The 15,158-nt window shown below is 41.5% G+C and overlaps 1 protein-coding gene across 3 annotated transcripts in view; it reads left to right on the top strand.

Annotated features, from left to right (window-relative positions):
* BAK1 (BCL2 antagonist/killer 1) overlaps nucleotides 1-15,158 on the top strand; it is a 115,412-nt gene that overhangs the window by 99,348 nt on the left and 906 nt on the right. For all 3 annotated transcript variants that reach the window (XM_088455964.1, XM_088455965.1, XM_088455963.1), the window contains exon 5: nucleotides 4,768-4,948. In XM_088455964.1, the coding sequence (XP_088312090.1) occupies nucleotides 4,768-4,948 (181 nt within the window). The remainder of the gene's footprint in view (nucleotides 1-4,767; nucleotides 4,949-15,158) is intronic.

Genomic DNA, 15,158 nt, shown 5'->3' on the forward strand with positions numbered 1-15,158 from the left:
CCCTTTAGAACCCTTTGTACAGCCCCCTAATGACTAATTAGACAAATTGAAGTTTTTAATTAGCCTAATTATAAAATCAATAATGGCTGCAAGTTACCCCAAATTAAGTTTTTTTACTTAATTTTTGCACCCCAAATTTAATTAAAGCATTTATTTAAACCAAAAATTATTTCTTTATTGTCTTTATTTTAATGTAACAAAAATGCACAAACAAGCCATTTAATACATTTTTAGAAAACAATATATTTTTTGGGGGACAGTAATAACCATTATTATTGTTACCTAATATTTTATTTTTTTTAGGGTACATTCTGTTCCCCAGTTTTGTTTTTAATTTCCTGCTGGATTTTGCACGAAAAATGTTGCAACTGATTTTTTTTCTATTGGATACCACGGGTATCAAGAGCCCGCATACCCGTAGTAATTGAAAATTGGTTGTGATGCCTGCAGAAAACCTTGCTGCCAACTGAATATGCCCCAAAGTAATTTTCTTTGGCATTATGGGGGTTGGTTCAGGCTTCATAGTGCAGTAAACCTCCTATGGTCCCGTACTTCTCAGCAAAGCAGAGTACACTGTAAGTATACACACAGATTCCCAGCAGTCATCACAGAGGCACCACCCTAAAGTGACATCATATAGGCGCACTCCAAGAACAAGAGGTGGGCTGAATCTCGAGTCCGTCTTTAACTACTTAGAAGTAGCAACTAGTGTTTCAGGCAGCATCCCCTGTTCCTCCTTGGATTCTTAGATGCGTGTTGTAGGGACCATCCAGGCTTGCTGGGAACAAGCAAAGTAATTTCATGTAAACAGAAAACACTACCACACACCAGGGCTGTAACTAGGGTGGTGCGACATGTGCCACCGCACAGGGTGCAGCAGGGCAGGGGGCACTGCTCAGGCCTGTAAATTTTCTGTTTATAATCATTCTTACTTGTAGCTTCCTCTTCTTCTATGCCTGCCATCTCCTGGCTGCCCCTATCTCCTCCCTGGCTGACTCTCCTTACATCTGGCCACCTCCCCAGGCACCTCAGTCACATCCTCTTTTGTTTAACTCACACATTTCAAAATACTGTCATGTCATACCTGGGACTGGTATGTATCACCTCTAACATGGCAGTCAGACACCTTACACATGGAGCTATATGACCCTTTTTCAGGTGCGCGTCTATTGCCCTCATTTGAAAGATGGGGGGACACCAACGCACTTTTTGGCCCAGGGCAACAAAAAGTCTAGTTACGGCTCTGCAACACACTACACTCAAATACACTTGATTCTTTCAGCTAAGGGTCACTGAAGGGAAGGAGGAGTCCCATTATATGCCTTTCGAGGTATTAGTAAACCAACTGTTGAAGTTAGTAAACCATTCATGAATGACTGTCATGGAGTTTGACAAAGACATTTTATTTATTAATAGCTCTGGTGGTTGTAAAATGTAGCTTGAGTTGAAGCAGCATTATGGAGATGGTCAGGGGTTTCGGGAGCTGAGTTTGTCTTAGTTCCAGAGTCAATGTGTAGCCGAAGCATTATGGACTAATCAAGAACTGGAAAACCTGTAGCAACAGAATTTGAAAATGGCTGCAAAAATGCAAACAGCATTGCTCCCAGACCTAGAAACCTAGCTAATATACAAAATAAATTGAACCAATAATGATGGTTGCAGTGAGTGCAACCACAGGGACCACAGAAATAGAACAGTCACAGAGCACAGGACAGTAGCAGAGCAAAGATTTCTGGGACAAACAGATCATGTGTTCTTCGTTCTAAGGCTTTCATGTGATGTGCATTGTGTGAAACCTGGGCTATATGGGTTTATATAACCTTTTTAATTCTCTCTCTCCTGCCTCCCAGCCCTCCTTATGGGCTAGACTTCCTACTTCAGCCTCAGGTAATTTCATACATAACCATTTCTCTTTTTTGTTGACCTTGCTGTCTCTTTATCATTTTCCTATTTATCATTTTGCTGCCATTGTTTTTATGAATAAAAAATGTTTTTTGTTAGAATGTTGTACTAATATCTGAAATACCTTAACAGAAAAAAAATATCTTCTTACATTGTTTAATAACTTAGCTCTGTACTGGTTTCTTGTATTGGGTTCCTAAACAGCTTCAGATATTAGGTATACTCTCTCTGATTGTCGTGGAGACTCCCTGAAATAGTAGCAATCTCCCTGACTCCCTGAAGAGTCTAGCAATCTCCCTGATTGCACCTTACCCCCATTATGAAGCTGTCCTATATAAAAGAAAAAACAGATATGTATATATTCAGATGGTATCATTAGTATAATTTCCCTGCATTGGTTATAAGGCACAATGATGCCTATGGCTAAATGCATTTTCTGAAAAGTATGAGCTTGTTTTCATCAACAAAAAGATCATACTAACTGCTTTGGGGCTCATTTACATTTGGATGTAAGGTAATTTTATGATAGACCTCTCAGATGTAGCAGTACTCATCCACTGTAATGCGCGCTCATAGGTGGTGCTTTCACAATCTCCCTGAAATGCTTTTTCAAAGGTAGGCAAGTATGGTATTAGGTACAATATCAACTTAGAGTCTGATAGGTACAATTACAAAGAACACGTAATCAGCAGGGTGTATCAGTGAGCATCACATCAGAATTAAAATGGGAACAGAGTATTACAGAATATCTTTGATTTCCTTGCTGCGGAGAGAGTTAGATTAATAGTGACAGGATTGAAGTTGATTCCAAGATACCCAGGGGTCCTAGCACTGTAAGTAGTGTTTGAAGCAAAAACACACTTGAGAGAAACTAAATTTAATGTGTTGGTGAAACTGCAAAAAGAAAAAGAGTTTTAGTCCTTTTCAATTAAAAATGAAATCCACACTGGAAAACCAACAGTGAATACAGAAAAATTTTAAAAACATTAATCATGTAAAATAAAAATATAAGCATGAAGTGACAGTTTTATACTATGTAAAGGTGCTTATATACAGTACAATACAGAATATAGCAGGCCAGCCAATTAAATCAATTTCTGTAGCAAATTTTCAGGAGGCTCTGTTATTGGGTGATACAGTATATTATCAATTTTGGTTTTGGGAGATTGAGCAGCACTATACATATGTACATTTCTCATTTATATACTCAGGGTCTGGGATGTTTGTATAATTGTGAAAGTATGGCTAGTTCATGCTTACTCTTGCTCTGTGAGCTTTGATTCGTTATTATTATTATTATTATTATTATCTTTTATTTATATGGCGCCACAAGTGTTCCGCAGCGCCTTACAAAGTACATAAACAAATTGATTGATTTACAGTGACTTACAGTACAGTACAATACAATACATTACAACACATGGATAATATACATTGCTACATTCGCGACCATAACACCCAGATAAGCAACAATGCAAAGCAATCAAGGGTTAGGTGCCCTGGTAGAGAGTAATAAGTAGATGAAGGTAGAGTAAGGAGATGCACAAGAGGGTAGAGGGCCCTGCTCATAGGAGCTTACATTCTAAGGGAATAGATATGATAGCTCCCATACAATAAACACTAAGGTGCTGAGGCAGAGGTGTCCGCAGTTGCACCCAAATCGCAGCGGCACATAAGCTAGGTACACGCCTAAAAGATTTGAGAAACAATCTACGTTACTTTTTTCTTAGATATTAAATGTGCCTGAGAAAATCCTATTTCCATTGTACACTCTACTTAATTATCTTTGCGATCCGATGTATTATCTATCCTAAAAATCTTCAAAGGTGATGTTTTAAATAAACTATTGGGCAGAAAAGTTGCATCCATCATGTACACACTACTACACAGTCATGTCCATGTTTCTTCTTTTGCTTCAGTCACGTCTGAGACTATGGACCAGATGTACTAATGGCAAAATATGGTCAAAACTGAGAAAACTGAAATTTTTGGTGGTTTTACCCCATTTCCCATACAGTATGTACAGTAACACGCTCCGGAAAACCAAACTTTCAGGAGCTTGTAAAGATGGTGTTGTCTAATAGAAGCCTGTTGGCTTCTTTTCACAGCATTCACCAAGAGGGATCCAATAGGATCCATCCCTATATCCCCTGCTGCTCATGCATGCTCTTGCTGATGGCCAGCATGAACAGAAGGATTCCTGGGTCATGAACTCTTATCAGACTGGACGTAGACTTCCTGGACCCCTCTACCCTGGGCTCAGCATGCCTACAAATTAGGGGTGACATGCCAATCATGCTGCGACTAAGGGGGGACTGAGAGCATTTACGCAGAAGCCATATTGCACATGCACAGGGGCCTGTGCAGACCCAGAACCTGAACTTTTTCATGTAAACCATTGGGTTTGCGTAAAATGAATCAGGCCCTATATCTGTTTGTTACTATGCAAATACTTCCTTATTGCACTATGCCTAAATTATAATGCACCCATTCCACCTATCCAGGCACAAGTGGCAGAATAATGCAAATCGGCATGGGCACATATACAACCTTTCTGGGCATACGCATATCAATGTCACACAAGATACATTATGGAATCTGGCGAGGAACTCACAAAGTGGGCTTCACTTTATTTTTCTCCTATATTATCTTTAATTATATGTACTTCATACTACTACTGTAATGCCTATTACATTTTTACAGTATTTAAAAATTGTAATTATTTTTCGTTTATTTAATTAAAATATTATTTGTTAGCTTCCCATAATCCTATTCATTGAATTGTTTTTCTTTGTCTTTTTTTTATTCTTTCCTTTGCACAGAACTGTAAGTTTTAAATGTATTATTTTAACCTGTCTTTTGCAGTGTTTTTGAGAGTGGAATGAACTGGGGACGAGTTTTAACACTCCTTGGCTTTGGATATCGGATGGCTGTCTACATTTGGAAAAATGGACAGCGTGGATTTTTAAGGACAATTGCTCAATGGCTTGCTAGATATCTGGTGGAAAGTAGCATTGCACAATGGATAGTCAGACAAGGTGGTTGGGTAAGTGATTTAAAAAGGGATGTTCCAATCAGTGGTGGCTCCAGAGGTGAGGCAGCAGCACATTCCAAAATTCAAATAGGGGAGTCATACCAGTCAGTGTCAATGAGTTCCGGCCAGCGATGCTTGGCAGCGTTTGAGTTGGCAGTTGGTGCGGCTCCCCTATTTGAATTTTGGACTGTGCTGCAGCCCCACCACTGGAGCTGCCAATGGTTCAAATATAATAGGGTGAAAAGCAGATATTTCTTCTTGATCATTATTAGCAGTCACTGGAGGTCCATGAGCAATCTGGCCAATTTGATCTATAGGGCCAAATGTAATAGGGTGAGAGTTTAGAAAATTTGAGAGTTTAGCAGTAAACTCTCACATAGGTTGAGTTTTATCTTCAAAATGGGAAAACATCTGAATGAGATTTTAAATCGTGAGAGTTTTTTAAGTCTAAAAACACATGCAAGTTTTTGGACTCTATTACATTGCCAAAGTTTAAAAAGTGTCAGAAACTCTCACTTTTCTAAACTCTCACCCTATTACATTTGGCCCATAGTGTCTTATTATGAAAGGGCTATTTGTCCCATCTACAGTACTAGAGAGTGGATTTCACTGGATGTCTACTGTAGAAGCTTTCTCATATACAGTCAGGTCCATAAATATTGGGACATTGACAGAATTTTCAGATTTTGGCCTCTATTCACCACCACAATGGTTTTGAAATGAAACAAACAAGATGTGCTTTAACTGCAGACTTTCAGATTTAATTTGAGGGTAATTACATCCAAATCAGGTGAACGGTGTAGGAATTACAATGGTTTCTATATGTGCCTCCCACTTTTTAAGGGGCCAAAAGTAATGGGACAAACTAAACAATCCTAAATCTAACTTTCACTTTTTAATACTTTGTTGCAAATCCTTTGCAGACAATTACAGCTTGAAGCCTGGAACGCATAGACATCACCAGACACTGGGTTTCATCCCTGGTGATGCTCTGCCAGGCCTCTACTGCAAATGTCTTCAGTTCCTGCTTGTTCTTGGGGCATTTTCCCTTCAGTTTTGTCTTCATCAAGTGAAATGCATGCTCAATCAGATTCAGGTCAGGGGATTGACTTGGCCATTGCATAACATTCCACTTTTTAGCCTTACAAAACTCTTTGGTTGCTTTTGCAGTATGCTTTGGGTTATTGTCCATCTGCACTGTGAAGCGCTGTCCAATGAGTTCTGAAGCATTTGACTGAAACACTTCAGAATTCATTCTGCTGCTTTTGTCAGCAGTCACATCATCAATAAATACAAGGGAACCAGTTCCATTGGCAGCCATACATGCCCACGCCATAACACTACCACCACCATGCTTCACTGATGAGGTGGTATGTTTTGGATCATGAGCAGTTCCTTTCCTTCTCTTCTCTTCCCATCACTCTGGTACAAGTTGATCTTTTTCTCATCTGTCAATAGGATGTTGTTCCAGAACTGTAATGGCTTTTTTTATGTTGTTTGGCAAACTCTAATCTGGTCTTCCTGTTTTTGTGGCTCACGAATGGTTTGCATCTTGTGGTGAACCCTCTATATTCACTCTTGTGAAGTCTCTTGATTGTTGACTTTGACATATATACACCTACCTCCTGGAGAGTGTTCTTAATTTGGCCAACTGTTGTGAAGGGGTTTTTCTTCACCAGGGAAATAATTCTTCTGTCATCCACCACAGTTGTTTTCCATGGTCTTCCGGGTCTTTTGGTGTTGCTGAGCTCTCCGGTGCGTTCTTTCTTTTTAAGAATGTTCCAAACAGTTGATTTGGCCACACCTAATGTTTTTGCTATCTCTCTGATGGGTTTGTTTTGATTTTTCAGCCTAATGATGGCTTGCGTCACTGATAGTGACAGCTCTTTGGATCCCTCATATTGAGAGTTGACAGCAACTGATTCCAAATGCAAATGTTACACCTAGAATCAACTCCAGACCTTTTACCTGCTTAATTGATAATGAAATAATGAGGGAATAGCCCACACCTGTCCATGAAATAGCTTTTGAGTTGATAGTCCCATTACTTTTGGCCCCTTAAAAAGTGGGAGGCCCATATTGAAACTGTTTTAATTCCTACACCGTTCACCCGATTTGGATGTAATTACCCTCAAATTAAATCTGAAAGTCTGCAGTTAAAGCATATCTTGTTTGTTTCATTTCAAAACCATTGTGGTGGTGAATAGAGGCCAAAATCTGAAAATTCTGTCAATGTCCCAATATTTATGGACCTGACTGTATGTCTATTTAAGATGTACTGTGTCAATCCTCTTAACCCTGTTGCTATTATATAGTGCGAACAGAGACACATAACAGAAAAAATAGCTTTATTTATTTTGTTACAGATTGTCTAATAATGTTGTCTAATGTTTCCCCTATTTTAATTTTATTTTTTTTTACAAATTAAATTGAAAGTGGAACTGGGGGCCATGTGTAACCTGTCAAAGCAAAGTTAATTATGCCAATAACTCATTTTCTTTGCTAAATAAATCTTTGTTATCAACTCATTTTAGTAAATACACTGATAAATTACCCAGAATAGCTAGCAGAGGCAACCAAGTTAATAACATTACCAGTGACAGTTATTACATGCATTTTACATGCATATTCAAAGCAGGTATGTCACTAATTACTTATTAAGCTATTTTTATAGTGCCTTCATATTGTAAAGTGCTTTACAGAGCATATTTCATTATTCATATCTGTCACTGTCTCAATGGAGCTTAAATTCTATAAAGTATTTCCTACTACACACTGGGGTTAATGTTATCACAAGCCAATTTACTTATTGGTGTGTCCTTGGAGTGTGGAAGTTAGAGCGCCCTGAAAAATCCCAAACATACATGGGTACAAACTGCACACTGATAGGGTCATGATCAGAAACAAACCCATGAAACTCACACACATAAGACAGCCATGCTAGCCACTGTGCTCCCTATCTTACTAAAATAACTTGTTTCTAGTGTTTTCATACCTGTTGGGTGTTTAACTTGTATTTATTGTGTTAACACTTTTTGGAACACTAGAGGTAGCTACACAGTGTGTACTGTATTTACTGTATTGTAATATGTTTTACAGGTGCACTACAGGTGCCAGTGGGCCCTGACAACCCTAAAAATTGAGTATGACATGGCTAGCTAGGACATGTATTGCACCAGCAAAGAGAAATATAAAATCTTTCTTTTATATGTATTAATTAACTCTACTCCCACTTTGATGGGTTTGGGAAATAGTCCTAGTGCTATCAGGCTGGCCATCCCCATAGATACCATCCCTGTGCTGACCAGCCTTATCAAGTTGGTTTTGCTGCATTTTTGCTGGCACAATTGCAGCGGGATCTGGGTTTAAAAACTGATGGGCATCAATCGTGGTTACAAAACAGCATCAAATCCAATGTTTAGGACATACTGTATTTTGGACTCCCAAAGCATCAGCAGTACCCATTGATTTAAAATTACGTATAACATGGTAAATTTTAGGCATGTGCGCCGACCCCCGTGTTTTGATCTTGGATTTGGATCTGTATCTCTTTCGTGTTTTGGATCTGAATTTGGTTTTGGCAAAACCACCTGCGTGTTTTGGTTTTGGATCTTTATTTCTTTCTAAAATATCATAACAACTGCTAAAATAACATAGTTTGGGCCTGTTTTTTTTCCTACAGTATTATTAACCTCAATAACATTAATTTCCACTCGTTTCCAGTCAATTTTAACCACCTCACAGCTCACAATATTGTTTTCATCCAATTTAGGACAATAATTTCCACCAAGCTAGCTCATCATCATAGATATCGTTATCGTTCACGTGGGAACGCGCATCGTTGGTTGTTCACTGCATATTACAGAAATTAACAGAAATTACAGAAATTAACAATATGCAGTGAATCGTTATCGTTCATATTGTTCATAGATATCGTACCGTGTGCACACACCTTAAGAGTATTTTGCAAGTATAACTATTTGTGATTTAGGTTTGAAATAAATACAGTATGAAACTATAAAAAAAAAGTAAGCGTCAGAGCAGCGGCACAAAAGCACGGCAGTTTAAAAAAATATAGGACATCTATTAAACTTTTGCAACACAGCAGTGGCAGACAGGATGGAGGTTTCATATACTATAAAATTAAAAATGTCAGGCAGCAATGCTCCAAACAGCACATAATGCAAAGAAAAGAGGCGCAAGATGGAACTGTCCTTGGGCCCTTCCACCCACCCTTATGTTGTATATAGGACATGCACAGTTTAACAAACCAATCGCTTCAGCGACAGGCACTGCCAATTGTGACTGAAGCAATTGGTTTGTTTGGGCTCCCACAAAACAAGCTACAAACGGGCAGCTGACATTACTGGCACAAATTGTCTTTACAGAAGCAAGATGTTGTACATAATCTTCACACAATATTAATTTGTCCCCGCTGGAATCCACCATTACAGCCTCAGGTGCCTCTGTAATTTTTGGATGTAATTTGCAGTAAAGGTCTTCCTCGTGAAATTTGTAGTTAATTTTGATGAACATCATCTTTTCCACATTTTGAGGAAGTAGCCTCCTACATCGATAGCTGACAAGGTTCCTGGCTGTGCTGAAAACTCTTTCTGAGTACACACTGGAGTGGGCAGCTCAAGTAAAGCAGCCAGTTTTGCGCAAGGGCCTCCAAATTGCCTTTTTTTCCTGCCAGTAGTGAAACGGACTGTCTGACATGCCTATTTGGAAGCTATCATTAAAATAGTCCTCAACCATTCTTCGAATGGTGACCATATCAGATGGAGTCACGGTAGAGGTCTCATTAATTGTAGGCAATTCTTTTAGACCTAACAATATGTCAAAACATGGTTGTGTTGACTCATCTGCATCACCAGTGGGTCTTTTTTGGGGAAAGTTTAGTTTTTTACTGGCAGCTGCACTTGCTGGAAAAACTGAAGGAGGAGCCATTGCTGCATCATGTGCCACTTCAGCTGACAATTTGCTTACCTACAGCTCTTTGCATCTCTTCAGATCTGTGTCCATTGGGAAGAAAGGCACAATGTATGACTTAAACCTAGGCTCAAGCATGGTCACCAAAATATATTACTCCGATTGGAAGCTCCTGACAACCCTTGGATCCTGGTGAAGCAAATAAAGGACTTGATCTTCAAGTCCGAAATGCTTAGCAGAATCGCTTCATTTCAGCTCCTCCTTCAGTTTCTCAAGCTGCTTTTCCAATGGTCTAATGAGGGGAATTACCTGACTCGAGCTGGTAGTGTCTGAACTCACTTCACAGGTGACTACTTTGAAGGGTTTCAGCACTCTGCACAATATGGAAAGTATTTTCCACTGAGCTTGAGTAAGGTACAGTCCCCCTCCTCTTCCTTTGTCATACTTTGTTGTATAGTTTTGGATGGCTCTTTACTGTTCCTTCATCCCCTAAAGCATATAAAGGGTGAAGTTCCACCTCGTAACTACCTCTTGCTTCAGCTGGTGACAGGGCAAATTCAACATTTGTTGCAGGTGCTGCAATCTTCTACATGCATCTGCTGAATGACGAATATGCCCAGAAATATTGTGGGCCACAGTGAGCATCTCCTGCACGGCCCTGTCCATTTATTTTTTTTAAATTGCACCACCAAGTTAATAGTGTGAGCAAAACATGGGACATGTTGGAATTCACCCAGCTGTAATGATCTCACAATATTGGTGGCATTGTCAGAAATCACAAATCCCAAAGAGAGTCCAAGCGGGGTAAGCCATTTTGCAATGACTTCCCTGAGTTTTTCTAAGAGGTTGTCAGCAGTATGCCTCTTAGTGAAAATGGTTATACACAGTGAAGCCTGCCTCTGAATAAGCTGCTTTTTCTTAGATGCTGCTGCTGCTGTTGGTGCCGCTGAATGCACTACACCCACCCAGTGGGCTGTTACAGCCATGTAATCTTGCATTTGCCCTATTCCACTTGTCCACATATCTGTGGTTAAGTGAACAGTGGGTACAACGGCATTTTGGAGGACACTAATTAAGTTTTTTTTAACGTCCCTTTACAGGCTGGGATTTGATTTTCTAGTGAAGTGGAACCTAGATGGGATTTGGTAGCAGGAACAGAGGACCTCAATTAACTGTCTAAAATTCACTGCACTAATGGCAGATATCAGATGCACATCTAATTCCAGCATAGATGTTATGGCGTCAGTGATCCGCTGTGCAACTGGGTGACTGCTGTCATACTTGCTCCTCCTTGTGTAATAGTCAATTGTTTTTTAGAACTACTACTAGTAGTCTTCCTGGTCCCCTTCTGGGATGAAGATCCACTCCCAGCAGCAGCAGGTATAGTGCTCAAGGATTCTTCTGAGGAATCCAGGATAGGGGAGGACTGAGTTAGCCTTATCAAATTGGATGCAGGACTACTTCCAATAATGATTGAGAATATTGTTGATGAAGGTGTTGGTGGTGAAGATGCCAGGTGTTTGAATCTAGCAGAGAGAATGGAGCTAGCTGACACTGGACTGCTTGTTGTTACTTTTTTAGCTAAAGTTTCAGAATTTTGAAAACACTTTTAATGGATGTGCTGTAGATGACGTAACAGGGAGGAGGTTCCTAGATGGTTAGGGTCCCTACCTCTACTTACTCTGGCATGACAATGGGTACAGATGGCTTGATATTTGTTGTCCGGATTTGGGAAGAAATGATTTCACACATAAGAAGTGGATTTTTCTTGTTTTATACCCAGGCATGACAATGGGCTTTTCCTTATCATGGGCAACAACTGTTTCCACTGGGGCCTGATTTACACAAACAACATCCCCATCAACAGCATCCTCATCAACAGCATCCTCATCATCAACATCCTTATTAGCGTCTGCTACGCAAATATCCTCCTCATCCTGGTGCACTTCCACAGAAACATCCTCAATTTCTATGTCAGCCATGTTGACTTGTGCTGCTCATCCTCACATTTGCAGAGGATGCACAAGTTGTGGAAGGAGCTCCTATTCGAGTACAGTTTTAGAAAGGTCAGTTTCACACATGGCACATGGGATTTGTGAAATTTGGTTCCTGTGCCTTAACGATTTTCATTTTTTTATAACATCTACAGGGAGAAGGGCTTACATCATCATAAGAGGCAGAACCACCAGTCATACATAAAGGACAAGGCCTTAGCCTTTCCTTGCCACTTCGTGTGGTGAAAGGCATGTTACCAATTTTATGTCTTTTTGCAACTAACTTTCCCTTTAATGTTTTTTTCTTTACCAATGTAAAAGATTGGTTCTATGATTTTAGATGACCTGACTTAAGCCCTGTATGCCCTTGGGCATCAGCTTTAGTAGATGACGTAGACGGACTAGTATCGTCATGACTGGTGGCACTGGCAGCAGCTCCAGCCCTAGTATGTAGTTCCTGCTCTCCTCTCAACTGATCGTTCTCCATATCAACAAACACGAATGAAGTGGGGTACAGCACACACGTCAATTTGCACCAATTTTAAAGATTACACTGCTGTATCAATGACCTACAGTGTCACAATATTTTTTATGAATAAGAAAAGAATAACGCACTGCGATTCCACTTACAGTGTCACAAGATTTTATATGAGTACAACAGTTCGCTACCACTTACAGTGTCACAATATTTTTTATGAATAACACACTGTGCTACAACTTATAGTGTCACAATACGTGAATGGTAAACTGGGGTCTGGCTGATAGTGTCACTGAACAATAATAGCGTAGCTAGCACAAACAAAAAAAACTGAAAAAAATCTATATTATTTTAATTTTTTGTGGAATGCTAATTTCATTTAACTTTTATTTTTTTTACACTGGGGAAGAGCATCCCTTGACGTGGTGCAGCCCCTTGATGAACAACACATCACCCCTTTATGGACAACAAAGCACCCCTGCAGAGTGCGGATGGACCACCTGCAGAGTCACAAATACGTGAATGATAAACTGCGGTCTGGCCGACAGTGTCACCGAACAATATTTTTATTTACACTAGGGAATAGCACCCCTGGATGAGGCAGCAGCTTCTTGATGAACAAAACAGCACTCCTTTATGGACAACAAAGCACCCCTGCAGAATGCGGACGGACCACCTGTAGAGTCACAAATATGTGGATGCAGTGGCGTAACTAGGGTATTTGGAGCCCAGGGCAAGTTAAAAAACGGTGCCCCTCCTCCCACAAGAAGGTGCGTGGTGAAAAAGTGGGCATATCCACTGGAAAATGGGGGTGTGGCAACATGACACACCACTGTTTCTTGTCACTCTGGGAACATTCCTTTCCATTCCATATGCACCTTAATGCCTCAAGTAGTAGTGCCCCTCTTGCAATGACCACTGTAATAGTGCCCCTTATGAAATGTCCCCAGTAGCAGTGCCCCTTATGCAGTGCCCCCCTGTAGTAGTGCCCCTATACAGTGCCCCCAGTAATGCCCCTTATACAGTGCCCCCAGTAGTGCACCCTTATACAGTGCCCCCACTAATGCACCCTTATACAATGTCCCTTATGCAGTGCCACCATTATTGTCACATATACAGTGCCCCCAGTAGTAGTCCCCCCTATGCATTGCTCCCAGTAGTGCCCCTTATACAGTGCCCCCAATAGTGGTCCCCCCTATGCAGTGCTCCCAGTAGTGCCCCTTGTACAGTGCCCCAGTAGTAGTCCCCCCTATACAGTGCCCCAGTAGTAGTCCTTCCTATGCAGTGCCCTTTATATAGTTCCCCTAGTAGTAGTCCTTCCTATGCAGTGCCCCCAGTAGTGCCCCTTATATAGTGCTCCCAGTAGTAGTCCCCTTTATGCAGTGCCCACAGTAGTGCCTCTTATATAGTGCCCCCAGTAGTGCCTCCAGTAGTGGTCGCCCCCTATGTGGTGCCCCTTATATAATGCCCCAGTAGTAGTTCCCCCTATGCAGTGGTCCCTCCTATGCAGTGCCCCCAGTAGTGCCCCCAGTAGTAGTCCCCCCTATGCAGTGCCCCCAGTAGTGGTCCCCCCTATGCAGTGCCCCCAGTAGTGCCCCTTATATAGTGCCCCCAGTAGCCCCCCTATGCAGTGCCCCCAGCAGTGGTCACCCACAGTAGTGCCTCTTATATAGTGCCCCAGTAGTAGTCCCCCCTATGCAGTGCCATCAGTAGAGCCCCTTATATAGTGTCCCCAGTAGTGGTCCCCCCTGAATCCCCGCTCATGCTCCTGCACCCGCTGCCTTCGTCCACTCCTCCGTCCTCCCGGGCTGACCCTCTCTGCATTATGGGAAAGACGTCATGATGTCTCTCCCATCACCCACTGCGGGAGCCAGAAGATGGCGCTCATGAGTGAGCTCCAGCCCAGTTCCAGCAGTCGGCGCAGCAATCAATGAGTCTATCTGACTCTCATTGGCTGGCTGCCAAGACAAACACACTGCCGCCGGGTAGTACAAGTGTACTAGCCAGCGGCTGTACTTGTTACTGACCACCCGTGTCCTGGACCGCAGTCGGGTGCGCCCCCCACGCTGCCGGTCTGATGGCGCCCAGGGCATGAGTCCCGCTCGACCCCCCCTAGTCACGCCACTGTGTGGATGATAAACCGTGGTCTGCCCGGCAGTGTCACCGAGCAATATCATTTTTTTACACTGGTGAAGAGCACTCCTGGACGAGGCAGCACCCCCTTGATGAACACCAAAGCACCCCTGCGGAGTCACAAATACATGGATGATAAACTGCAGTCTGACCGGCAGTGTCACCGAACAATAATAGCATAGCTAGCACACACAAAAAAAAATGAAAAAATATATATATTTTTAAAATAATTTTTTGTGGAATGACAATTATTAATTTTAACTCTTATTTTTTTGCACTGGAGAATAGTGCCCCGGGATTGACAGAGCACCCCTTTATGAACTGCAGCCCTAGCCCCTTGATTGAAAGGACAACAGTGACACAGCAGTACCTCCCACTTTATGTACTACAGCCCCAGCCTGACCACACTGCTCACTTGAACAACTACAACACTGCACCCTTGAACAACAGAAATGAACAGAGCAGGCGCGATAGCGGGATGATGAGTTTTGCCTCATTTTGGATTCCGAATTAGGCGGGAAAACCTGAGCTGGACTCGGATCTGACTCGGAATTACAATGTTCGGGTGGGTCCGGTTCTCTGAGAACCGGTCCCACTTATTCTCTAGTAAATTTACACCTTCTTTTCAAATTCCGTAGTCTTAACTTTCACATTTTGAGCTGATTGGCCAAGTTGATACTAGGAT

This window comes from Taudactylus pleione, unplaced genomic scaffold (genome assembly GCF_031769625.1).
Source record: "Taudactylus pleione unplaced genomic scaffold, aTauple2 ptg000682l, whole genome shotgun sequence".
NCBI classification, from domain to species: Eukaryota; Metazoa; Chordata; class Amphibia; order Anura; family Myobatrachidae; genus Taudactylus; species Taudactylus pleione.